This window comes from Tamandua tetradactyla, chromosome 19 (genome assembly GCF_023851605.1).
Source record: "Tamandua tetradactyla isolate mTamTet1 chromosome 19, mTamTet1.pri, whole genome shotgun sequence".
Lineage (NCBI taxonomy): Eukaryota > Metazoa > Chordata > Mammalia > Pilosa > Myrmecophagidae > Tamandua > Tamandua tetradactyla.
Window position 1 is genome coordinate 70684119 of NC_135345.1, and position 27902 is coordinate 70712020.

Genomic DNA, 27902 nt, shown 5'->3' on the forward strand with positions numbered 1-27902 from the left:
TCCCAGTGAAATGCCTTAAAGACATAATACAGGTGTTTCCCACTTGGAGATAGGACATTAGATGAGGTATAGAAACAAAATTTCTGAAATCTGAGCTACATGACCTAAGACATGCACATGTTATCCAAATAGAGGCACTACAAGGAGGATGAACTATGACTCAAGAACAGCTTGAAACCCAGCAGACAGCAGTAGAACACAGTGTCCTGAGTTCAGATTTCAGCCAAGATCAAAGAGGACTGAGCTAGGAAATACAGTCAGTGGGTGAGCAACAGTTCTGGGGTCAGGCTAATAGGGAGGGGGATTTAATTCTAAACCAAAATATATACGAGATTGAGTAGGATAAATATTTCCTTCCTTGTTGGCACTTGTCTAGGAAAACAAGGGGTTAGCTTGAAAAGGGATAACAAATTGGTCCTAACTGGAAAATCTGGAAACTGAGAGTCAGAGTTACAAAAATGGACCTGATTAATGACACTGAAAAAAATAAAAATTTTAAAACCATATTTTCTCTTTTATAAATCTGTTTGATTGCCCAAGTCGTGACATAACTGCTCCTGATTCAACAAACTGCAGGTCATCTGTTCTTTTTTCAAATCTGTGACTTAGTCCCTTTAATCTCCGTGCAGAACTGAAGTGAGGTTCCAGACATTTCGTTCTTATAAATGGTATCAAATTTCTCATTTTGGGCCACTGTGAAGTAATTCTTCCAGTCACCTGTAACTCCTAAAAATAATAAATAAGAAAACATATGAAAGAATATACTATTTCCATTTTGAATGAAAACTAATAGATACCAAGAAGAAAAGATTAAAGAAAGACTTTTCTTGTATTTGGATACTTATAAAATGCTAGGTTTATATGTTTTCTTCCTATTTAGGTAAAACAAATAACATTGAAATCAAACATTATATAACATGCTCGACCATCTTTTTAAAAGTAAAACTTTGGGAATATAAAGTTACATTTAATCACCCATACTTGGATGCTTATAAATATTCATTGGAAAAGTGAAAAACTTTTAATGCAATACCAATGTAACTAGAGTAAAATGTTTATATTTTGTTAAATATTCAATTCATCCTATTGGTTTATAAGCTATACTAATCCATGATGGTTGGACGATTCTAAATTCTTTTAATGAAAATCATTCCCATAGACAACTTGTTGTCCTGGCAACAACTAATTTGTCCTGGCAAATTATACTTACTTCTATGTTCACCAGACGGTAATAACTCTTCATAATGTATGTGAGGGACCAGCCCAAACATATTCAAATGTCATTAAAGTCAGAGGTAAACACAAGTTATAATAGAGAATTATATATGAAACCATTTCAATGATCTTGTATTTTGAGTATAAATTGCACAATAGTACAAACATGTTTGGTTCATAGGCATAAGAAAAGTATGAAAACTCCTTTTGATAAAATAAATGCTGACCAAAGCCCAGAGTTTTCTGTTTTTTCATAATTTAGGACAAACCTTACTGTTGTGTGACTGATGATGGCATTGATTTATCCAATTCAGCATCATTCAAGACTGCATGTGCCTGGCTCTTTGTTCATACTTCCCATCCAGCCCTTAGCTTCCATTTATATGCATGCCTCTTGCATTAGAATGTCAGCTTCTTGAGGCAGATATATGTGTCGTTCGTATTTGCTTGTTAAATGATATGTGCTATATACAGATGTTCATGAAGAGCTTTATCAATAGGTGAAATGAATGCATGAATGGATAGTCTTCAAATGTAATTTTTATTAGATGCTTGATTAAATGGATGAATCTTGAACTATTTAAACTAATGATAGTTTCTACTTCTGTATGTATTACTGATGGTGTGAAAATATCCTAAATATGCTAAATGTCATTTAGCATAATCCTACCCTAAAACTTGGACATAGGTATCATTATAATTTTCTCCATTTTGTCAGTGATGGCTAATAACCGGATATTTGGGAGTAACATGCCAGTGGACAGGATACATCCCATATCTATCTAACCACAAAGGCATGCTCTTTACCACCTCCAGATATGATGGGAAGACAGTATCCATTATTAGAGCAAAGTGTATTATTTTCTCTTGAAACTGAAGCCAGCCACAGAATCCAGATACTAAGCTTGTTTTTTTCTATCTGTACATCCTAGTAAGTTATTGTGTTAGTTAGATTCAGTTGTCAACTTGGCCAGGTGAGCATACCTAGTCTTGTTGCTGCAGACACAAGCCAATGATACGTGAACCTCATCTGTTGCTAATTACATCTGCAGTCGGCTAGGAGGCGTGTCTGCTGCAATGAGTGACGTTTGACTTAATTGGCTGGTGCTTAAATGAGAGAGCACAATGTTGCACAGCCAAGCAGCTCGGCAGGCATTCCTCATCTCAGCACTTGCAGCTCAGCCCAGGCCTTTGGAGATACAGAGGGAGGTCACCCCAGGGAAAGTTGTTGGAACCCAGGGGCCTGGAGAGAAGACTAGCAGAGACCATCCTGTGTCTTCCACGTAAGAAAGAACCTCAGTGGAAAGTTAACTGCCTTTCCTCTGAAGAACCAACAAAATAAATCCCCTTTTATTAAAAGCCAATCTGTCTCTGGTGTGTTGCATTCCGGCAGCTAGCAAACTAGAACAGTTGTCATGGAATGTATCAATTTTCATATGACAGAATTCCCCTGGAAGTTACGTTCATTGATCTGGCATAATGGAAATTTGCTGCAATTGATAATGGAGAGATTTTTTCCTAATTCTTCCACCAGGAAAACAAAGTGTGTGTGTGTGTGTATGTGTGTGTGTGTGTGTGTGTGCACACTGACATGTGAACACATGCACATACATACATATACATGTGCATATACACATAAGTCTTCTTTGTTCAACTTTATAATGCACGATTTACACATACACTTTTGTCTTGCCCTCTAATACCAGAAGCTGTTTTTGAAAAGTTCAATACAATGTTTTTGGGAAAAAAAGACAAAATTTGAGAACATTAGGAAAATTTAATGTTTTAGTAAATTGTAGAGGAAAAGCTTTTAGAAACAAATTAACCATTTAACTTTTCAAAATTGAGATTTTTGATTGACAAGTTCATGTACAGAACACATTTCCAGGGTTAGTTTACTTCCCAGAATATTAACAGGAATTCTACTCCTTTCTCTCCAACTCAATAAAGAATATTGAAAATAGAGGCGGGCATCATTAAGCAGATAACTGCTCAAATTTATTTGTTAATAATTTTTTAAATATATTGTTTAATTATTAATGTCACATTTTTGGAACACACCACATACTTTAAACGAAAGAACAGAATTTGCTTAAATGAAGGTTAACTGGTATTTCATTAGTTAATGCCGTATTCGTCATCTTTCTGAGTTTAATTGGAAATATGTTTCCTATAACACAGATTTTTTTTAGCAAACAAATACTTTCTACAGGGTAAAAAAAAAAGTTTCCTCCTTTTGATGATCCTTAATAAAATGGCCAATGCTTTCTGAATGTTGTAGAGACTTTAAAGGAAATGGTGCTGGATTGAGTGATACTAATTATCAGTAAGGAGGTGTGGAAACCCATGCCAATTCATACAAAGCTTTTAGGGAGCAGAGATGACAAATTCGAGTGACGTGAATTGTTGAAACAACTTCCACTTAGAAGAACAGTAAAAAGGAAAATAAATATTTCTCAAAGACTTAAGGTATTTTGTCAACAGCTTTATATGAATTATTTCATCTAATAATTCCTAATCTATTTCAGCAATTTTTTGTAATAGGTATTTTTAGTGTCCTTATTTTACAGATGGAGAAATTGATGCTTAGACAGGTTAGTGACTTGGTGGAGACCATCAGCTAATCCTTATTGACTGGTAATTCATAAGAAAGTGAAAAGAGAAATTAAACTCAGAAAAATATTCACCTTTGCGCATAAAAGGGGATTTGCTGTGATCCATCACTGTACTTGGTAAGTGTGTATAATTCACCAGAGGGTTTTCCTTCATCATTTCAAATGAGGTATGATGGATAATCTTATCCAAGATCTCATCATTCAGATTCTTCTCTAGAAATTGAGTAATCTTCTTGATTTCCTGCTTTGGATTCTATCAATGGTTAAAGAACATGCCAAAGAAAATGGTAAACAAATAAGTTATTAACACAATTGTGCTGGTTTGAAAGGAAGTATGCCCCCTAAGAAAAGCCATGTTTTAATATAAATCCCATTTCTTAAAGGTAGAATAATCCCTATTCAATACTGTATATTTGAACTGTAATGAGATCATCTCCCTGGTTGATGTGATTTAGTTAAGGATGGTTGTTAAACTGGATTAGGGGATGGAATGTCTCCACCCATTTGAGTGGGTTTTGATTAGTTTCTGAAGTCCTATAAAAGAGGCAACATTTTGGAGAATGAGAGATTCAGAGAGATTCAGAGAGAGCAACACTACAAAGCAGAGAGTCCACCAGCCAGCGACCTTTGGAGATGAAGAAGGAAGACGCCTCCCGGGGAGCTTCATGAAATAGGAAGCCAGGAGAGAAAGCTAGCAGATGACGCCGTGTTCGCCATATGCCCTTCCAGCTGAGAGAGAAGCCCTGATTGTGTTCGCCATGTGCCTTCTCACTTGAGAGAGAAACCCTGAACTTCATCGGCCTTCTTGAACCAAGGTATCTTTCCCTAGATGCCTTTGATTGGACATTTCTTTAGAATTGTTTTAATTGGGACATTTTCTCGGCCTTAGAACTATAAACCAGCAACTCATTAAATTCCCCTTTTTAAAAGCCATTCCATTTCTGGTGTATTGCATTCCAGCAGCTAGCAAACTAGAACAACAATAAAAATTATAAAATATTTATAATCCATTTTCTTAATTGCTGACCTTAAATATTGAAGGAAATCCATTTTTTATTGGACCCATCCCTCATAACTTTTTTTTTTTTTTTTTTTTTTTGGCATGGGCAGGCATCGAGAATTGAACTCGGGTCTCCAGCATGGCAGGCAAGAACTCTGCCACTGAGCCACCATGGCCTGCCCCCTCATAACCTTTTAAGAAATAAATAATAAAAATTAAAATGAAGAATTTCTGTTTAGCCAGAATAGGGATATCTTGTTTAATCTAACTCCCATATTTTAAATTTACATTCAAAGCCCAATAAGAGTAATTCATGTCCTAAATATTAAGAGTATTTAGAGAGAAAATTTGTTACAGTAATTTTAAACTCAATTTGGAGTCAGATTTGAATTGTGAATATTTTAGGGATCTAGCATCTTTTTATTCTCCCTGCCCTTATTCTTCTGTTCTTAATAAAAAATTCTTTGTTGTTTGTTGATGACAGTATTCTAAGAAAGCTAATAAATTCATGGAAAACTTCACATATTTTTGTTTTGAGATATGAAGGCTGTTTAGACCTCGCTTGAACAGACTGTTAAAAAAAAAAGAAGACTCCAATGAAAGTGCAAATGTATTCTGTCCTAAATTACTCATTAACCATTGAAAATAAAAGGAACCAAATCTGGATAACGGATCTTTTTCAGATTCTAACGATACAAAATTTAATATTGTAGCTTTTTAGGAAGTAGCTATCTGCATGGATATGTCCAGAAAGATTTGTGGGGCATTGACACCTAAGCTGAGTTGGAAAGGAGGAGTCAGAATTTACAAGGATGTATGGAGTATTCAAGTGCTGGAGAGTGAATATCTGTAGAGGAAATAGAAGTTAAAATGCTTGAAAATAAGGAGTCTTAATGTAAGAAAAATAACATTGGTAAGGTTGTGTTCTTCCTAGGAGTGAGAGAGGCTACAAAAGTGGAGCGATAAGTTGGGGCAAAGTTGAGAACATTCTTGAATTCTTACTCAAGGTTTTGAACTATGTAATTTATACAGGAGGGAAGCAGCAACATTTAAGCATGTATATGATTAATATGGGGTATATGTATATATATGTTCATGTATGCCACATTCGTTTTGACAAGGGAGTTCCTTGTAAGAGAATTTGTGGTAATGTTTTATGTATCAGACCTCCGTGAGAGAAGGAGATGGCTATTTAAAGGATGTCAGTGGTTATAATTAGTGAGAGGGCAGGAAAGAGTATACTGATGAAGTAGAGAAAGAAAAGGTAATAGTGGTACTAGGAAAATATACAAACCAACAGACGAAGAAGTAATTTTTGTTAGGGATCCAAAGTATTTGGAGAATAAGACTGCCAATGCCAAAGTTTCTAAAATGAAGGTAGTCTATAGACCAGCAGAAAATAAAACAGAGAGTGCTGGTGCCTGTTGAATTTTTCTTTACCTCAGGAAATAAGAATTTATACAGATACTCATAAACCTGATGCAAATTATTAGAATTCTTTCTGAATTTTGTTCTGAATGTGTAATCTATAATTTTGTCTTTTTGTTATTTAAACTTCTTTACATAACTGTTTATAAACTGTCCTGCATGACAGCAAAAAATATATTGTCTATCACTCTGAAGTGATGTAAGTAACTGGCTTGAGTGGAATCCAACAAATCTAGACATGTTGATTTCGTTGTTTAGGCCAGACCACAAATCACTGCTAATGAGTTCATTGTAATAAAGAATTTGGCTGACTATGAAGAGAATTGTTTGGATAGTGTTATGTGGGAGACAGCATGATGTCTGCCTCAGAATTTGGATACTAGCCTAGCCGGGGAAATTTATTTTTCAGCCCAATGGCGAAAAAGAGCAATTGCAGATTCTGAATATAGCTTATGGAGAAAAGAAGCTATAATCAGAATCTGCAATTGCTCTTTTCATGAAGCAAATAAGTATTGTGTTGGTGTCTGGGAAAATAAGTAGTTTTAGAGAAGAGTGGCAATTTTCTCTTAGGAAGAATTCACAGCATGACCCTAGTTAACCAAATACTCAAGGAACATCACCACTTTGCTAATGTGGTTTCACAAAACCATTAAGTTTTGTAGCTGTCTAGTGCCAGGAATTTGACATTAATTGCATTTAAGCAAGCCCTGGGTCGTGGGACAATGGCAAGGTTTAATAGTACAGAATTTCTATTGGCTGCAAATAACTGTTATGGAGGACAGGAACCTAGGCAGAGCAGAAGAACCCAGAGCAGTTTTTTATAAGATGTGAGAAATGCCCTGGGAATTTCTCAGAAATACTTAGAGTAAGGGTAATTTGCATGGAACACAATTGCTGTGTGATGTAAAGTGAAATTGATGCCTCTGAAATGTTGGTTATTACCATTCACTTACTCCTTCTCTCAAGCAATTAATGAGTCTTGCAATAAATCATTAGCAAATTCCTCTTTATGCATTAGTGCTGTATTAGTATTAGAAATGAATCTACAAAGATGATAAAAATTATGGTACTATGGATTCAAAAGCCTAAGAGGTATCCTCATTTATATTTTCATGCTTTTACAACTGGAGGAAATTGATTTTCCAATTTTTTTATGGGTTGCTTTTTGCCAATTTAGTTAAACAGCCCCAAAATAGTGGCCTGGAAATTTGTGGTAATAATGAATTAACATTGGTTCATACAGCTAACCAAATGAATGATTACCAATGCCTGAACTAAGAGAGTGTGAAAGCTAAGGGGTGGGGGTGGGGGGACGACATATTTCAACTACATAATAGATGGGATATGTGAATTAATTGGATACAGAATGCAGGAGAGGAAGCCAATGAGGACAATTCACTTTCACACTCTGAAAAACTGAATTGACAAATAGCAGCATTAACTAAGATTAAAAGAAGAAACATACCATGTGTTAGAGTAAAAAATAAAATAAAATAAGTTTCGTTTTGAGCATGTTAAAATTTGATGGTTGTTTTAATATGAGCATGAATTCGAAATTTGTGGTAGAAGTCAAAATGTTGAAGTACAGATTTGGGGGTCATCAGCATATAGATGGTTGTGGAAACAGTAAACATGGAAGTGATCACCCAAATGTAGCACACATTTCAAAAAGAAAAATGACTAAGGGAATGGATACAGATCCCCAGGAGAACCATGAGAGTGTGATAGCCTGGTAAATGTAGGGAAGAATTCCAAAAGGAAAGGGTGGTTAAAATACTCAGCAGGGAAGTTAAGGGAGAAGAGGAATAAAACTGTCACTGATTTCACAATAATGAATACGTTAATGACCTTAGCAAGATCTAAGGAAGTAGACCTGGAGGCTGGGCAAATCAAATCTTTTTTTTAATTTTGGGTGCATGGTCCGGGAATCGAACCCAGGTCCCCTGCATGAAAGGTGAGCATTCTACTCCTGGACCACCCGTGCATCCTGGGCAAATCAATTTTATCATTTCAGACTCCATATGACTAAATTTAAAAATGAACATTAATCATTTTACTTCAGAATATAGCTGGGAAAGAGAGCTCTAAGCCAACCTGGCAGGTGAACTCACTGCTCTCCTCCCAACATGGAACATGACTCCCGGGGTGTAAATTCCCCAGGCCAATGAGTCAGGACTCCTGGAGATGAGCCAGGACCTGGCACCATGGGACTGAGAAAGCCTTCTTGACCAAAAGAGGGAAGAGAGAAAAGAGACAAAAGACACTTTCAGTGGCTGAGAGATTTCAAACAGAATATAGAGGTTATCCTAGAAGTTATTCTTATGCATCATATGGATATTCCCTTTATAGAGTATGGCGTTTTGAAGTGGCTAGAGGGAAGTACCTGAAACTGTTGAGCTGTGTTCCAGTAATCTAGATTTTTGAAGACAACTGATTAAAGATATAATGTTTAATATTTTATTAACATTAAAATATTATTTTCATATATTGTGAGATTGTGAGATTGTGAGAACATTGTGTCTGATGCTCCTTATATCCAGGGTATGGACAGATGAGTAAAAAAATATGGATAAAAATAAATAAGAAATAATAGGTGGGAAAAAGGGTAAAATAAATTGGGTAGATGGAAACACTAGTGGTCAATGAGAAGGAGGGGTAAAGTGTATGGGAGGCATGAGTTTTTTCTTTTTTTCTCTTTACTTCTTTTTCTGGAGTGATGCAAATGTTCCAAAAATGATCAGGGCAATGAATACACAACTATGTGATGATATTGTAAGTGCCACTGATTGCATATATTGGATGAACTGTATGTCTGTTAGATATCTCAATAAAATCTTTTTAAAAATAGATTATAGTAGGGAAAGAGGATGATCTAGAATGTATTTCTAGCATTTTACCTCTTTCATATCTTCATAGTACAGGAAAAGTATTGGGTGTTCTTCCTTTTTGTTCCACCAGTTCTTAACATGATTAAACCAGGAGCCATAGGTCACTAAAATCAGAGAAATATTCTATTTCTATAAACATTCATCAAATTAAGAATGTTTTTAAACAATAGGTAAAATTTTAGAAACATTGTGGTAATGTATTAAACAAGGGAATTGAGAACATTGGGTCATTTATTAAACAAATAAAATCAGCCATTATTTTAAAATGTATACTCATCAGATAAAAAATGCAAAATAAAGTGGCAGCATTTCAGATGAAAATGCATTCAATTCTAATTGATGATACTCAGAGCTTCATACAGAAAAGGCACTAATCTCTTTTATAAAGTACACATATTACGTATTAATCCAAGGACTACAAATAAAACATAAAAGATTTAACTAATGATTTGGGCGTATTATACCCTGTCTATTGTGAGAAGGAATTGAGAAAAGATTTTAGCAACAAAAAAGGGATTTCATAATACTTTAATTAGCCCAATGATTAATACCTGATTCATAAATATCACACTAAAACATTAGATATATTTGATTTAATTTTCTAAATGATTTTTTAATGTACTTTTCACTGACTGGTAAAAATAAGTGTTTTTTGTTGTTTGTTTTTGTTCTCCTTTTTTTTCCATGGGCAGGCACTCAGAAAAAATAAGTGTTTTGAAGGGGAAATGAAAATCACACCAGGAACAGTTAACAGTACTATTTAAAAATAAAAATAATCTATTAATTTCTATAATCTATTAATTTAAATTATAGATTATAAAAAATAATCTATTAATTTACATACCATTTCCAGTCATGAATTTCTCCAGATATTCTTCCCAAGAGCCAGGAAAAGGTTCTAAATTATTCATTAGGTCAAAATGGTAAAATGAGACAGCAACATCCTTGGCATTTCGAGCCATATAAATAATCTGCATGGGGGAGGAAGAAGAAAACTTAATGTAAGGCATTTTATTTAGGCAAAAATAATTGATATTAAAAAAAAGCCAACAAAGCACTTTTAACCTGGAAGCTGTGCAGACTTAAAGGCCTCTCCACTAGCACCTCAAATATGAAATCAAATTAAGTGATTTTCATTATAGCAATGATTTTATGAGAATAGAGAAACAGAGATCTGTGGGTTCAAAAAGAAGGTGATAGTTCCTGATTCCCTTAAGACTGTGAATCAAAAATAGACAATGTCTTCACAGAGAACCACACAGTCCTAGAATCTTCCTTATTATCAAGAAGATGACACTATGACTAAAGAAAATGTGAAAAAAAAATTGGGAGGAACCAAAATTTGAAGGGAAAGAAAGCCTCACTTCTATCAATTAAATATCTAGGAAAACATTAGACGTTAAAAAAATCTAAAAGTTTCCAACTCTGGAATAAAATGGCATAGACTCATTTTTCCCAGCTTTTCTCCTCTCCATGCATTTAAATAGTCTGGAAATTTATTTAGCAATGATTAAACTATCTCCTACAGCTAGAAAGAAGGCGGCAGATTGAATAGGGACCTCATGACTTAAGAAATGAGAATACAGTGTGTTCCCTGGGCCTTCTTTTTATTTCTATCTCTCAAGGCTGTGCTGCAACTCATCTGCCACCCAGAACCAACAACCGAGATAGCCAAAAAAAAATCCCAAAATACCTCTGTTCTCCCGGGTTAATCCCAAAATATGGCTGTTCCCCCTGGGAATGAGAAAGCCTAACAAAGACGTAGTAGGATTCCCTACTCTACAACTGCCTGTGCTCTACAGCTGCGGGCCTGCTAATATCGTGTTAATAAAGCCCTGGGATGTCCACGACCCAGTCCACAATCAGAGCCCCTGTAGGCAGTCCCATTTGTCCAGGGTGATGGCACAGCAAAGTCTCGTTGCCCCCCTGCCCTCCACCCAGGGGCGTAAGGAGAACTTGGCCCAGCAGCTTCTGTGCTCCATCCCAGAATGTCACCCAGCAACAGCCAGCACCCCAGGAAACAGTTTATGGCCCTGCAGAACATAGAGGGCATCAGCAGAGATGGAGCAGAAGCCCTAAAGGCACCAAAAGAAAGAAGCAGACCAGAATAACACTGCAGGGGCTCAGAAAACTAAACTGCCGTAGGAAAGTACAGTACAAAGATAAAGGTCAGAATCTACATTCGCAGCCTAAGCAGGGTGACAGCCTGCTAAATTTGATGATTTAGATAGGATTGAGAGTCTGTTAACAATTCCCAAAATATCCAGAATACAAGTGAAAATCATCATACCAATAATTAAAAAACCACAATTTCAACAGAAACCTACATCAAGATGAATCAGATGTTAGAATTACCAAGGAATCAGATATTAACTATTAATGCAGCGGTCATTAAAAAGCTTTACCCATCGTTTACAAAGAAAAAAATCAAAAAACAGGTAAATTACTCAAACAAATGAAATAAAATAGGTAAATTTGGCAAAGAGAGGTTATAAAAAGAACCAGATGGAAAGTATAGAACTGAAATTTACAATAATTCATATAGAAAACTTACTGGGTGGGGCTAATAGTACATGGATGGTGACAGAAGGTAGAATGAGTGGACTTGAAGACAGATCACTAGAATGCGCTTAATCTGAACAACAGAGTGAATGTACACTAAAGAAAATTTAACAGGTATCTTTCAGACAATAACAAAGAATCTAACATTTATATCATTAGAGTCCCAGAGGAGAGCAGAAAGAATGTTTGGAGAAAAACAGCTGAAAATTTCCCAAATGTGTTGAAAGATATAAATACACAGATCTTAGAAGTGAAGTGAACTCCAAAAAGTATAAACCGAAAAAATCATCAATTAAAAATCCTTAGAACAGCCAAAGATACAATGCATTACACCCAAAAACATCAATTTAAAGGCAAAAAATTCCTCATCAAAAGCCATGAAAGCAAGAAGTGATAGCACAGTATTTTTCAGGTGCAAAAAGAATAATATTGTCAACCCCAAATCCTATATCCAGTGACACCATCCTTTAGGCAATAAGGGAAATAGGGACACTCTCAGATGAAGGAAAACTAAGGGAATGTGAGACTAACTGACTTATTTTAGAGAATAGGTGATGGAACATCCCCAAACAGAAAGAAAATGATAACAGAAAAAGGCTGAGACCTTCAGAAAAGAAACAGCAACAGAATGCATCAAAGTAGAAGTAAATATAAGTGACTATCTTTCACTTATGAGTTTCTTTAATCATGTTTTAAGGTTGAAGTAAAATTTATATCACAATCAGATATGGTGCTCAATATATGTACAGGAAACACAAGACAATTATGTTTAAAATGTGGGGAGTGTACAGGGACTTAAGGACAAAGGACACTTTGTCACTAAGGACAAAGAGGAACATTACCTAATCATAAAACAATCCACGTACCAAGAATATATAACAATCCTAAATACGTATGTTCCAGAGTTTCAAAATACATGAAACAAAAGCCAAGAGCCAAAATTAGCCGTAAACAAACTCAGAGTTGTAGCAGGACTTTGGAGCCCAACTCTCAGAAATCTATAAAACTGAATAATACCATCAAACAAAAGGGTCAAATTATAACATCCCACCCTCAAACAGAAGAATGCATATTCTTCTCAAGTGCCAGGACAGATTAACGAAGTAAACCCAGATAGACAAATATAGAAGATAAAAATTTTAATTCAAGTCAAGAAGAGTGTGATGATCTTGATAATGCTATCAAACTAGAAATCAACACATAAAGACAGCAGAAAAGACACACCTGTCAGAATGATTAAATTATAAAATGTTGATAACACCAATAACTAGTGAGAAACTCCATTATTTAAATGGGAAACAAACTCCATTACACATACGTTTCTGGTTGGATTGTAAAATGGTACAGCCATTCTAGAAAAAAAGTTCAGCAATTCTTCTTAAGACAAAGGAAGGATTTACCATATGACCCCTAAAAAACTCTCTTAGACATATATCACAGAGAAAGTAAAACCTATTTTTGCAAACAAACTGCACGTAAATGTTCACAGCAACTTTATTCAAATAGCCAACACCTGGAAACTACCAAATATCGTTCAGTTGGTGAATGGTTAAACAGAATGGGTACATCCATACCATGGAATAATACTCAGTAATTAAAAGTAAATGTTGATACATGCAACATCTTGGATGAACCTCAAGGCAATTATTCCAAGTGGAAAAATTCAATTGCAAAAGGATGCATAATGCATGACTCCATTTTTACATATTCATGAAATAACATAATTATACAGATGGAAAATAGGTTAGTTATTGCCAAGAGTCAGGAATAGGGTTGAGGAAGGGGTGAATGTGACTATAAAGGGGTAACCTGAAGGGGTTCTGTGGTAATGGCACAGTCAAATAGCTTGACTGTTAAATAGTCAAGATATTTGGCACTGTTAAATATCTTGACACAAAGTTACACATATGATATAAGTTCATAGAGCTATACACACACTCACACACATAGTAGTGTGTACATAACTGACAGAATACAAATAAGCTCTATGTGTGTTACTGATTTCAGTTTTCCTTGTTTTGATATCTTTGCTATGAAAGATGTTTACTTTTAGCGGGGTGCAGTGCTAGGTGAAAGGTGCATGAGGCCTTGTGTGTGTGTGCGTGTGCACATTCCAATGAACGTATCATTCTTTCAAAATAAAATGTTTAAAATTAAAATGAAAAGGCATGTCTTTGAGAACTGATCATTCTTAGGCTATTACCATAACTGATGACCAAGTCATGTTTACAAGATCTCATTCTCAGAGTGAAACTAACCACGATGCACTGTCCCTCAATACTCTCATATTCTCCAGTCCTACAACTTCACTGTTTTGTAAATTTTATACCCCGTTTCTCCATTTCAGTCCTTATGTTGAGTTTTCAGGGAAGTTCAGGATTAGAGGCAGCTAGAGAATAAAAATAGTAATATTTTGTGGGATGAAAGTTCTGTTGCTACTCAAGTTTTGGAAACTTCAGTATGTAAGATTCACCCTGAAAAAAATATTCTTTTAAAAATGGAACACTTTCTTATCTAGTTCAGTTCTCCCGGTTTAAAGAAACAGAACAGTCGAGTATTTACTTGCTATATGTGTGATTAAAGGGATAAGGTAGCACTGAAGAATTTACTTGCAGTCTAGAGTATACCTTGCAGTTGTTCTTCCAGAAGGATTTAGGAAGAAGATCAGTTGGTAGATGTGTCTTCACAATCCGGGGTGATGGATTCTTTTCTAATTGTTCTATACCTGGGGAAATTTAATTTTGATATTTACAGATATTAGAGTTTCCAAGGAATCTGCATTCTCTTATCTTTCCAGCCAACTTTTTCATATATTCTTTGAGCAGTGTACAATGCTGCTAAATATTGAATCAATCAGAGGTATGACTTTGCTGGGTTTTAACAGGCATAATAATGTAATAGTTAAGGACATTAAGTTCTGAGAGTAGTCTCCCTGGGTTCAAATTCTGACTATAATTTAAACATTCTGAGACATTTACAAAGTATCTCAGATTCTCTATGATTCAGTTTACTAATATCCAAAATCACCAACCTCACTAATCTGGGGATTTACATTCAGTTGGAAATTTATACTGCTTATGCATTATTATAAATGTTTATAAAAATGTTTCCTGTACATCAAAGAAATATCAAAGTACTTCTAACATCAGCAGTTGTGTTGCATCAACTATTGGAAAATAGATGATAATGTTTTCTGTAACTTCAGCTATTGTAGCTGATTTTTAAAAACTTATTTCCCTTGGGTGTCACATCTCTGCATTTTATCACCTATATTCCACTCAAGCTGAACTAGACTCAGAAAGGGTAGGGAGGTTGAGCATTGAATGTGGGGAGGGTCCAGTGGCCCCCTGTATTCGCCATATTTTATTCCCCCCACCCATTCTTAACATTTTCCTGTAGTTAAGTTTACTAAACAGCAAATATATATATATATATGCATATATGTGAAAAATTAAAATATTGTATAAACTTTAGGTATTAGCTGACCTCATCCAAAGTCATAACAACCAATACATAGTAGAACTTGGTTTCAAATTCAGGTCTTTGGAGAAGGGATATATGAACATCCCTGAGACAGAAAGTATCCATTTATTTTCCACTTTCAGAGCTGGGAGATTCTCAGTAACTTAGATCTCACTACATCAGTGATTTGGCCAGTGTGAAGGCACTTTAAGGATAAAAGCATACTTAAAGTAGTTCTGACTCAGACTAAGAAGAGCTGGGCTAACTCTTTAACTTCTTACTCTTTTTAATGGATGCAGTTGCCTTTATCACAACCCAGGTACATCTGTCAATGATGCCGTCAGCAAGTCTAAAATGTATCCTGTGTGGTATTTTCATTTCCAACTTCCCATAGCAGCATGAGGTCTTGGTATTAACAACAATGTTTTTAAAAGATAGTAACCCTTCCTTGCCTAAAATCCTTCAAAGCCTTTCCTGCTGTGCTTTTAAGAACTACAAAGTACTGAATAATCTATTGCTGCCTAATCTCCAATTGTTTCGTACTCAACTTTCCCTACTTTCATTGGTCTTTATTTAGTCCGGACTACATACACAAAAATATATTTTTACATCAAGGCCTTCAAACCTAAAGCCTCATCTTCCTGGAATATGACTCCCCCAACTCTTTGTATAGTTTTAGGTCTTATTTCAGGGTAGATTTCCTTGAATATCTGCTCTAAAGTAAGCTCTCTCATTTTTCTCTTTATCATAGAGCCCTATTCTTTGGATAGTTACTTGTTTATTGTCACAATATTGCTGTGAAGTCTTTGGGGTTAGAGCATCTAATTTACTAATCACTTTATATCTAGCTCATAGTATAAGTGCACAATCTTTAAGAAATATTCAATCATTATATACAAGATAAAAATTAATTTTATTAATATTTAATACTATATTTTAAGAGTTGTATGGTACTTCTTCACTTGAACTGTAGCAATGCCCTAAGTTAGGAGCTGACTGCTTATTGCAATTTGCTGAATTTTATGCAAAAAGTCAATAAAAGATAGGGAGCAATCAAATGTTCAGGTGCTTTCTGCTATAAAACTCGTATCTTTGTTTATCATACATATGCAGTGAACTAAATTATAGTTTCTCCATCTGCCTTGACATTGTATTGCTTGCCAACTTCCATTTTCTGTTACCAAATCTACTCTAGGCTCTTTGAATTGGAGCTGCAAATAGCAAAATGAATATACTATGTAAATAATATAAAATTTTAATTACCAACTGACAGTTACCTGATGTTCTTAGTCCAGGGAGATACATTTCTAACATTGGAACTTTAACATCAATAAAATCTCGTTTACATTTTTCAATGTCTCCATCGTTTAATATCATGTCCACAATTTCACACACCCAGGTAGTACCTGTAGCAAAGGAAAATTGTTATAACCACCAGCCAAGTCTGTGAGGGGAAATACCAGTTAGAAGCCCAGCATCTTAATACATTTGATTGAAAATTATGCAGAGCCTCCCTTTCTGTGCTCCAAATACCTATCTCAGTATACTGCAAGGAGATGACTGCACCAGCTCAAATGAATATAGACACTGCTTAGGATGGTAATGATTTGATAGAGAATGCGTAACCAGAAAGAAGGTCAGACTTGCATTTGTCAACTCACCTGCTTTGGGGTAGGTAGCTATCACAATGTCGTCTGGTCTGCTCTGGAACTGTTTAATATTTTCCCAGTTCTTTTCATAGGCATAAGTCATGGGATAGCCATGAACCATCGTCAGATTTTTTCGCAGGAAATCTTTTGGGGAAGTCATTTTTTGTGCCAGATTGTACAAATGTTTTATAGAATATTTACTAACATTCAAAACATGGAAAAAATAAAGAGAATAAAAATCAGAATTTGAGTAGTAGTGCTATTCTTAAGGCACTCCAATTTCCTATTAAGTAAAATAGCCCTTTGAACGGAGTTCACAGTGATCTAAATACAAAGGGCATTTTGGTGCTTGTAAAGCTGCAGACTGCAAAAGCAGCAACTGGCTAAATGACAACGAGAACAAAGGTCTTTGGTGAAAGCTTTGGAAATAAATGGAACTGCACATCTCACTTTGATTTAAAAATCACATTTCACAGTAAAATGCCAACAGAAAAATCAGAGCTTATAGCAAAATAAATCTATCACTTACCATTAGCACTTCATTTGTACCTCATTTTTCTTCATAGGGAATCTGCCTACATTCTTATCTTTGTTCCTCTATATGTAATTTGTTTTTTCCCCACAACTGAATTTTTTTTAGTGTTTTTTTAAATTAATTTTTAAATTAAAAAAGAATTACAAGAAAGAAACACAAACATTCTTAACATATCATTCTGTTCTACATATATAATCAATAATTCATGATATCATCACATAGTTGCATATTCATCATCATGATCATGTCTCAGAAAATTCAGAAAAAGAAATAAAAGACAACAGAAAAATAAAACGAAAACAGAAAAAAAATTATACGTACCATACCCCTTACCCCTCCCTCCCTTTCATTGATCACTAGCATTTCAAACTAAATTTATTTTAACTTTATTCCCCCTATTATTTATTTTTATTCCATATGTTCTACTCGTCTGTTGACAAGGTAGATAAAAGGAGCATTAGACACAGATTTCACAATCACACAGTCACATTGTGAAAGCTGTATCATTATACAATCATCATCAAGAAACATGGCTACTGGAACACAGCTCTGCATTTTCAGGCAGTTCCCTCCAGCCTCTCCACTACATCTTGGATAACAAGGTGATATCTACTTAATTCGTAAGAATAACCTCCAGGATAACCTCTCAACTCTGTTTGGAATCTCTCAGCCATTGACACTTTGTCTCATTTCACTCTTCTCCCTTTTGGTGGAGAAGGTTTTCTCAATCCCTTGATGCTGAGTCTCAGCTTATTCCAGGATTTCTGTCCCACATTGCCAGGAAGGTCCACACCCCTGGGAATCATGTCCCACGTAGAGAGGGGGAGGTGGTGAGTTTGCTCCACAACTAAATTTTGATCTCCTTGGTGTAGGTGTGTTTTGTGTGTACATGTTTTAGTGAACCTAAACCTCTTACATTTGTGGATGTATGATTTCATAAAATTTGGAAATTTTTTTGATCATTTTTTCTTTACATATTTTTTCTGCCTCCGCATCTCCCTCCAAGACTCTAGTTACATTTACACTAGGCCATATGATGTTTTCTATGGCTCACTTATGCTCTATTAATTTTTAATCTTTTTCTCTTTGAGTTTCATCATGAATAGTAGCTGTTATTACATCTTTGTATTTACCAACTTTTCTTCTGCAATGTTTAATCTGCTGTTAACCTCATTCAGTGCGTTTTTATCACAAACACTACAGTTTTCATCTCTGGAAGTTCAATTTAAGTCTAATATTTTTTATGTATCAACTTTTTGAACATATAGACAGCAATAACAACTACTTTAAAGCCTTTAATTACTAATTATAGCATCTGTGTCAATTCTAGGTTGTTTTTAATTGATTTGTTTTCTTTTCATTATGGGATATAAGCTTCTCCTTGTATACATGCCTGACGACTTTTTATTGGATGTCTGGTGTTAAGAATTTTACTTTGTTGGGTGCTCACTATTATTCTTATAAATATTTTTAAATTTTGTTCTGGGACACAAGTGTGTTACTTTGTAACGTTTTGATTCATGCTGGTCTCATTCCAATCTGGGCTAATATTTCTCACCTACTGAGGTAAGATCCTTCTTAGTTCTCCATCCTATACTTGTGAATCATGAGAGGTTTTCCAATACAGCTGATGAAAATAATAACTTTTCTGGCTCTCTGTGGGTGCTTGACCCTATTCCCCACAATTCTCCAGCGGACTTTTCCCTGCCTGGAGTAGTTTCATAATATGTACACATTCTGGTCATTACTCAGATAAAGTATGAAGGTTCCTTCTGAAAATCTCTGGAATATTCTCTCTACTCAGCAATTTGTTTTCCAGCATTTTATCTTATGAAGTCTTGTTGCCTTTATTTCCCTGAAATATCAACTCTATCACCTTAATTTAGGGAGCCCGCCAAATTCTACCCAAATTTGTCCTCCCTCAGCTGTAAAAAGAGAATTCTGTCAAAGCAATAAACTGAGTAATTGTAGGGCCCAGCTTGACTGTTTCCTGTTTCTCAAGGTTCTCTGTCCTTTGTTGCTTGATTTTCAGTTTCTTAAAGAAAAAACACAAGGAAAAAAAACATCAATTCATATATATGTGGTCTAGTGTTTTGATTGTTTCAGATAGAAGAGTAAATCCAGTTCCTATTATTCCATCTTTCCCAGAAGCAAAAATCTGCTTTCATTTCTAAAATCTAGTAAATGGCAGTAGTTCCTAAATGCCTTCTCATTTACAATGTAATAAGTGCAATTATAAAGGAAGTTTTGCTTATTTTATAACACATATCTAGGGTATTTTCTAATTGCAATGATATTTCCACATTTTTAAATAAATTTGACTCACCAAAAGCATTTCTGTTAGTGTCTTTTGTATGGCTATTCGATTTCGCTTTAATATTTGATGCAGTTATCAGTATAGAATGTCTAATGTAACCAGAGAAAAAAGCTGAGGTTAAGCAACATTTTTAAAGGGGAAATGTTTACTTGATTTTCTCTCTCCTGGGTAGTTAAATCCTGACTACAGTACTGAAGTAATCATCATCTAGTATGCATTTCTCTATCTCTCTCTATCCCTATATCTTTATATAAAGTATACCTAGAGAGATGTTTTTGGAAATGGTCATTATAAGACACTAAAATGGATAATTTTGATTATTGTAACTCATTTAATAATTAGAACTATATAAAACTGCTATACTGTTCATTAATATATAATGATATATGATACTCTAAAAGATATACAGTGGGCTATTGATATAAACTTCTAATTTTTTCCCATTAAGAAACTGTTGAAACATACCTTCATTATTTTTTTCAGGAAAAACAGTCACTTTTCTTCTCATCTTCAACAAATTCTCTACTAAAACCTTACTTTTTATTTCTGATCATGCTTATTTTTTATACAGTAAAGGATTCAATACTGAGCAATTGGACTAATTTAGACAAAGGGATTCTAATGATCAGCGCTACTTTCTCCCCTCTGTGACATGTGGTACATATAGCATCACTTATCTGACTGAGGATTGTCTTGCCTCTGCACTTCCCAGGTATCCTTCTTGGTAATTCCTTGGAAGCACCTAGAGCTATGGCTAAGCTAATCTTGAATGCTACCTTCCCTGGGAGCATCTTGTTTTGACAAAAGAGCATATACTCAAATGTTTTCTCAAAACTTGCATGCAAGCCTCTGCATTCAGCTATCTCTGTCCCCCTGCCATATAAAACCTGCAAAACAGTAGCCATAGGTGTGGACATATCTGAGGGTGCTCTTGCCAATGTTACCATCTGTGACAAGGTAGCTGCTGCTCTCTGTATGTAATTTGACCCAGTAAATGCCTAAGAACTGAACATCCTGGCATTTGCTGCTTTCTTCATAATCTCACAGTCCCCATAGCAGGGCCGTTTGGGGTAGTCCTGGCTGGGTCACCCCTATTCCCTCTTTCAGGGTGAGACCTGCTGCTGGTTCAGTGGAACACCACACACTAATACACTGTACAAATTTTTATGCATAACATACATGAGAAAAGGAAAATACACCTCAGTTTTCTGTCATTTACTAAATCTCTTGAACTATTCTTCAGTAAAAAAAGTCTAGTCTTAAGTAAAAAATATTTTAAATCAACGTGTCAAGAAAAAACTCTTCATACCCCCAATAAATAATAATAATAATAATTAAAAATTAGAATTTCATTGACCTATTAAGCTCCTCCAGAAAATTTTGGATCCTATAAGAGCTATTTATTATCTTTCTTCCACCTCATCACCACTGAACTTTGTTAGTGAATTTGCTTCAATTTGCTCTTATTAAATTAAAATTTTTCTCCTTTGACTTCCCCTATACTGAAAGGAAACATCCCAGAGATAGAAGGAAATGTAGAATGTGTGAATTATAGGATCTTTAAGAATCTACTTTTCTTTTCGGTTCTGGCATCTTTCAATAAATAGCACACAATGAACACTAACGAATGGAAGGAGAAAGTTTGAATTAATAACAATCTGAATTACATAATTAGAAGTACTATAATTAGAAGTTGAAGACTGACAATAGTGTTTTTTTTTTCTTTCTTTTGCATGGGCAGGCACCGGGAATCGAACCCGGGTCTCAGGCATGGCAGGTGAGAATTCTATCACTGAGCTACCGTCACATCTCCCTGATAGTGGTTTTTTAAATGATTAATACTATCATTTTTATCAAACTAATGTTTTATAAGTAAATTAGTGATTCCAAAATTCCTTGAATGTGTAAGTAGTGGTTACGCTTAAGTTCCCAATAGTAACTTGTACAATGGAAGCAAGAATAGAAAAAACAAGAAACTAACTTAAAATATAGTTGAAGTTTATACTAGTTAGAGATCTAAAATTAGCTTTCATGGAAAGAATTATATTTTTGATTGGGAAAATATGTTGATGTAACAGCCTGATGTTTTTGAGGTAAGTAGCTCCTCCATTCTGCCCTCCCCCACCCCACAAAAAAGTCTCGATAAGAGAACTTCAAGTAAAATTTTCTGCATATTTTATTCTAAGACATGCATTATATGTCATATTTAAGTATATATATACTCTATATATATGCAGATGCATATAATCTATCACATATTATAAATAATATTTAATGGATATGCACAGAGAAAGAATGCTTCTTTCTGCTTCTCCTATGAAAGTTTTTACTAAATAATGTTTGTCTTAAATCTATGGAATTTTGGGCTAGAAATACAGTGAAATAAAGTAATGGGAATTTTGCATCTTCATTTATCACTCAAGATTATTGAGGATGCACATTCCCTTATCATATTGTTAGCTACAAATCTTATAGACAATTTTGGTCCTATATAATAGATAGTTAACATTAAGTTAGACACTTATAGCATCATTCTTGGTTCCACTTTGTGTCTTAACTATCATTTTCCTTCTCTTCATTCACTTTTAATTTAATGGACATTACTGTTGAATATTCATATAATTTATCAGTTGTTATTCAAAGTGCAATCTATGTTCTAGAACCATGTACCACTGTCATCATCTGAAAGCTTAATACAAATGCAGAATATTAGTCTCCAATCAAGCCTCAGAGCCTATATCTTAACAAGTTCACCAAATAATGTGTAGCACAAGAAAGTCTGAGAATCATGGCTTTAACCACCTTAATCCATTATGTAACAGTAGAGGGTGTATACAAGTGGTTTATTGAAAGGAGTTCAATGTCTTCTAGCAAATAAAATGTATCAATTGTACTTAATAAATATTATTTCTAACTACTACCTGCACTGAAGATAAGGCTTTCTTTCATTTTGTATTTGGGATTAAGAAACAACTCCCTGAGAATCCATTCAGACATACAGCGAGTGTTGATAACCCAGGAATACACCTCAGATTTGTCTTGCTCTACTCACTTGGTCATACTGCAGATCCACTATGAACCAAAGTCTGAACCAGAATCAAAAATGTCCAAGATTTTTATCATTTAAAGTGTGTTCACATTTTGTAAGGGATTTTTTATTTGACAAAACAAACTCTGTCTTGCAAAAATTTCATAAACCTCATGCTGGAAAAAATGTTGCTGGAGAAGGATGGAATAAGTACCAGGCAGAAAATAAAGCAGCTGATGCTTCATGCAGTTTGGCCAACCTGGAAAGCAGGTATGACCAATTCAGGAATCTCCAGGTTAGTCTTGGATTAGCATTACTTCATCATGACAAGTAGATGATGATGGTTCAAAACTATATGTAGAGAGGGCTGTAGTTGTGAGTGGATGACATGCTATGACTAATATCATTGAACCAAACACTCTGAGAAATGGTTTATGAATGACATTTACCTTAAAATATAAGAATTAGTTCACAAAAAAACCTTTTAAGCCCTATTGGAAAGTGGCAGATAATTCTGTATGATAATAAATTATAGTCTACATTACTCCTCAAGGCTGCCTGACCATGTTGTGGTAAACCATAGGCTAAAATTAAAGTGTCCAAAATTTGTCTTAAATAAGATTCATGGAACGAAAGAGAACAACAGGAAACAATGTCTTTCCTAGGAGAACAAACTGACCTTGAAATTACATTTTCCTTCCACTTATTTTTCTCCCACCTACCTGTTCAGCCTTATCCGGCCTGCATCAGAACCCAGATACTGAGAGCAACAGAGTCTACACTTTGGAACATTCTTAGAGTGGAATGTGTATGTGTAGTGGTGTGTGTAACAGTGGAGGCCAGATAGGAGCAGAAAAAGGAGGGTGTGACGTGGACTCCCTCTTCCCTTAGGCGGCTTACAAGTGAGAAGTCTCCTGATCTTGGCACGCTTCAGAAAAGGGCTTTTGTACCCAGAAAAAGCAAAGTGAGCATTGAAAGCCTGAGAGATTAGGCACAACATGAACAACAATACTGAGTTTCCCATGGGAAAAATGGAATTACGCAAAAGGTATTCAAATGACAAACATATGTTAGAAGCGGAAGTCATTCTTAGGAGCACAATGTACTGTGGAAGTAAGATAGAAACTTCAAGAAAGGGGATTTAAAAAAAAACTCACCTTACAGTTTAAGCCCCTAGTTCAGTTTTCTTTTTCACTCAGTAGTGCTGCTGAAAAAGGAACCCTGGAAGTAGGTCATAGAATTGAAAGGACACGGCAAGGAGAATAGAGAGGCTGGCTCTTGTAGTGGGAAAAAAAAAAGTTCAAGGATTTGATCTGAATTCAGCAGCCAGTGACTTTACAGGTAGTAAGGGATAAAAGTCTTAATAACTCACACACACAGACTCACACAAAGGCAGGCCCTGCTGTTTCAACAGCTGGCAGAGCCCGGAAGCACTGAGAACGAAACGGATTAGGGTGGTGGCTAGGAATAAGCAAAGGTACAAATTGCTTTGCTTTGAGGCTTCCGAAAGACTTTAAAGGGTTGAGAGAAATGCATAGGGAAAGAACTTGAAGGGTCAGTGAATAGAAACATGTTGCTTCTCTACAACGTATAAAAAGGCGTTGAATAATTTGACTGTAATTAGATACTAAGAAACCTTTTCTGAGAGCCTCCCGGCACTATCAAGTTAAGATTCAGTGCATCTGCACTGTTATAGAGCCAAGAGGAGTGCTTTGTTGTTTGCATTTGAAAGAACCATGCCTTTCTAATATCATGGAAAGGGCCGACATAAACTAAAGATGTTATGTTTAAAGTGGGTAAACTTTAGCAGCAGAAATAGGGTAGAGCTAGCAGTCTCCCAATGCACTTGCTTTTGATTTTTTTTTTTTTATTAATTAAAAAAAGAATTAACAAAACAATTAGAAATCATTTCAATCTACATGTACAATCAGTAATTCTTAATAACATCACATAGTTGCATATTCATCATTTCTTAGTACATTTGCATCGATTTAGAAAAAGAAATAAAAAGACAACAGAATAAGAATTAAAACAATAATAGAAAGAAAAAAAAAACAAAAAAAACAAAAACAAAAAACCTATACCTCACATGCAGCTTCATTCAGTGTTTTAACATAATTGCATTACAATTGGGTAGTATTGTGCTGTCCATTTCTGAGTTTTTATATCCAGTCCCGTTGTACAGTCTGTATCCCTTCATCTCCAATTATCCCTTCTCTTTTTTTTTTTTAATTAACAGAAAAAAAGAAATTAACCCAACATTTAGAGATCATACCATTCTACACATGCAATCATTAATTCTTAACATCATCACATAGCTGCATGATCATCATTTCTTAGTACATTTGCATTGGTTTAGAAGAACTAGCAACATAACCGAAAAAGATATAGAATGTTAATATAGAGAAAAAAATAAAAGTAATAATAGTAAAATCAAAACAAAACAACACAAAACAAAACAAAAACCTATAGCTCAGATGCAGCTTCATTCAGTGTTTTAACATGATTACTTTACAATTAGGTATTATTGTGCTGTCCATTTTTGAGTTTTTGTATCTAGTCCTGTTGCACAGTCTGTATCCCTTCAGCTTCAATTACCCATTGTCTTACCCTGTTTCTAACTCCTGCTGAACTCTGTTACCAATGACATATTTCAAGTTTATTCTCGAATGTCCGTTCACATCAGTGGGACCATACAGTATTTGTCCTTTAGTTTTTGGCTGGATTCACTCAGCATAATATTCTCTAGGTCCATCCATGTTATTACATGGTTCATAAGTTTATCTTGTCTTAAAGCTGCATAATATTCCATCGTATGTATATACCACAGTTTGTTTAGCCACTCTTCTGTTGATGGAGATTTTGGCTGTTTCCATCTCTTTGCAATTGTAAATAATGCTGCTATAAACATTGGTGTGCAAATGTCCGTTTGTGTCTTTGCCCTTAAGTCCTTTGAGTAGATACCTAGCAATGGTATTGCTGGGTTGTATGGCAATTCTATATTCAGCTTTTTGAGGAACCGCCAAACTGCCTTCCACAGTGGTTGCACCCTTTGACATTCCCACCAACAATGGATAAGTGTGCCTCTTTCTCCACATCCTCTCCAGCACTTGTCATTTTCTGTTTTGTTGATAATGGCCATTCTGGTGGGTGTGAGATGATATCTCATTGTGGTTTTGATTTGCATTTCTCTAATTGCACTTGCTTTTGATTATATTAATTGTTTCCATAACCTCTTAACTCTTTTATATGTGGGGCCACATCTATACAGAAAAGAAGTTAAGAAGCTATTAGTGTGCAGGAAGGGCAAGAATATGCCTCTGTCCTGTATCCCTACTACACTTTATCAAATTCTCTAATGGTTACATTGCTAGAATCAATCTTTTTACCAAGAGTACTAAATTCAAACAGAGATGATCCTACAACCACCAAGCCCCTGTCCTGGCAGGAATATCTATGCAGATTTGGGAAAATCAGAAAACCCAGATGGAAATCAGGCATTCTTTTAAACCATCAGTTTTACTTGTAGATTTTTTGGGGAAATTTTAAAGTGTTTGTGTTTTTAAGTCACACTGTTAACAGATTCCCAGTTATTTCTTTTCCAGCCAACATTGTCTCTATAGAGTTACGTTTTTTTGTTGTTGTGGGAGGGAAGGGAGGAACAAAGGAGTGAGAGAGAATACCGGGTAAAAGTCTTTATGTGTAGCTGGCATAGTTATATCTGATGCTGTTATGGGTGCCACGATCCTTAAAATTGTTAGGCACAAATCTTGAAGAGGATTGTCAAATATGGCTTTCTTGGGTTGCAGAGTTGAGATGTGTGATGAGATGCCATGTAAGCTAGTTTGTTCATTTTTAACATGGTGTTTTGATTCTGTAAACAAGATTGTCATTTTTTTTCCTTTTGATGAGATAAAGCTACTGGTCCTACAAGTTACCTCTCCTTCTGTTCTAGTTTGCTAGCTGCCGGAATGCAATATACCAGAAATGGAATGGCTTTTAAAAGGGCTGATTTAATGAGTTGCTAGTTTACAGTTCTAAGGCTGAGAAAATGTCCCAATTACAACAAGGCTATAGAAATGTCCAATCAAAGGCATCCAGGGAAAGATACTTTGGTTCAAGAAGGCCGATGAAATTCAGGGTTTCTCTCTCAAGTGAGATGGCACGTGGCAAACACAGTCAGGGCTTCTCTCTCAGCTGGAAGGGCACATGGCAAATACGGTGTCATCTGCTAGCTTTCTCTCCTGGCTTCCTTTTCATGAAGCTCCCTGGGAGGCATTTTCCTTCTTCATCTCCAAAGGTCATTGGCTGGTGGACTCTCTGCTTCGTGGTGCTGCAGCATTCTCTGCTCTCTCTGAATCTCTCATTCTCCAAAATGTTTCCTCTTTTATAGGACTTCAGAAACTAATCAAGACCCACTCAAATGGGTGGAGACATGTCATCCCCTAATCCAGTTTAACAACCATTCTTAACTAAATCACATCAACCAGGGAGATGATCTCATTACAGTTTCAAATATACAGTATTGAATAGGGATTATTCTACCTTTAAGAAATGGGATTTATATTAAAATATGGCTTTTCTTAGGGGGCATACTTCCTTTCAAACCAGCACACCTTCTATCAACTTCCATGCTATCATCTGACGTGCTCCAAAGGTGCAGGGTGAATGCACTTCTACCTCTTGCAGCAATGAACTGCCAAATAAAAATAAAATATCAAACTCAGGAAATTTTATTTTTGATTGGATATACAGATCTGTGATTGAAAATGGACTTCTTCCGTGTACGATTAAAACCAGATATAAGAGCATAATGGGCATCCAGACAACCTGAAATCAGGTAAAGTGGAATCAGTCACCTCTGGAATTATACCTCAGGTTCCCTGAAATAAAGCTATTTGTGAAATAATTGGCTATAAATTCTAACAAAAATATTTTTTAAATGTGCCTTTCCTGAAACCAATTTTAGAATCATCTTGGAAGATGAGTTCATTAAGTTAAGGAAAAAATGTGACAAGACTTCATTCTGCAAATATGGATTAAGCTGCGGGAGTTGCAAAGGAAAGGGAGAGAAAGACGATATCTTTATGTAAGGACACCATCAAATAACTCAATTGATGTCTCAAATATATGGAATGAAATCGAAAGCACTGATGACAAAATTTTCCATGTATTTAGCTTTTGTTCTCGTTTGATTATTTGT

At 35.3% G+C, this 27902-nt stretch overlaps 1 protein-coding gene and 1 long non-coding RNA gene across 9 annotated transcripts; one reads left to right on the forward strand and one right to left on the reverse strand.

The window, feature by feature from the left end:
* Nucleotides 1–302: 302 nt before the first annotated feature.
* Nucleotides 303–24129, reverse strand: SULT1B1 (sulfotransferase family 1B member 1). 8 transcript variants are annotated; one of them, XM_077137027.1, is made up of 10 exons: nucleotides 24072–24089; nucleotides 23857–23976; nucleotides 19337–19389; nucleotides 16832–17018; nucleotides 16448–16576; nucleotides 14336–14433; nucleotides 9991–10117; nucleotides 9156–9250; nucleotides 3903–4083; nucleotides 310–726 (listed from the first exon to the last, which is right to left on the reverse strand). In XM_077137027.1, the coding sequence occupies exons 4-10, from the start codon at nucleotides 16977–16979 to the stop codon at nucleotides 593–595; spliced, it is 912 nt and encodes a 303-aa protein (XP_076993142.1). In that variant the 5' UTR covers nucleotides 16980–17018; nucleotides 19337–19389; nucleotides 23857–23976; nucleotides 24072–24089; the 3' UTR covers nucleotides 310–592. The 8 variants fall into 8 exon arrangements, with proteins under 8 accessions (XP_076993147.1, XP_076993142.1, XP_076993140.1 ...); XM_077137025.1 differs by having other exon boundaries at nucleotides 23857–24129; XM_077137029.1 differs by lacking the exons at nucleotides 23857–23976; nucleotides 24072–24089 and adding an exon at nucleotides 23422–23474.
* On the forward strand, nucleotides 23557–27782 carry LOC143663306 (uncharacterized). Its single transcript, XR_013165898.1, has 3 exons — nucleotides 23557–23747; nucleotides 27455–27539; nucleotides 27669–27782. It is a non-coding gene; the product is annotated as an uncharacterized LOC143663306 (long non-coding RNA).
* The last annotated feature ends 120 nt before the right edge of the window (nucleotides 27783–27902 follow it).

Excerpts from the sequence above, each read along its gene's own strand:
- SULT1B1 (XM_077137028.1), bottom strand. The coding sequence starts at position 16,979 with ATGACTTCCCCAAAAGATTTCCTGCGAAAAAATCTGACGATGGTTCAT. Across the intron at positions 14,434-16,447 it reads CCCTGGACTAAGAACATCAG|GTATAGAACAATTAGAAAAG; the intron begins GTAACTGTCAGT and ends AAATTTCCCCAG. Across the intron at positions 4,084-9,155 it reads ACTATGAAGATATGAAAGAG|AATCCAAAGCAGGAAATCAA; the intron begins GTAAAATGCTAG and ends AACCATTGATAG.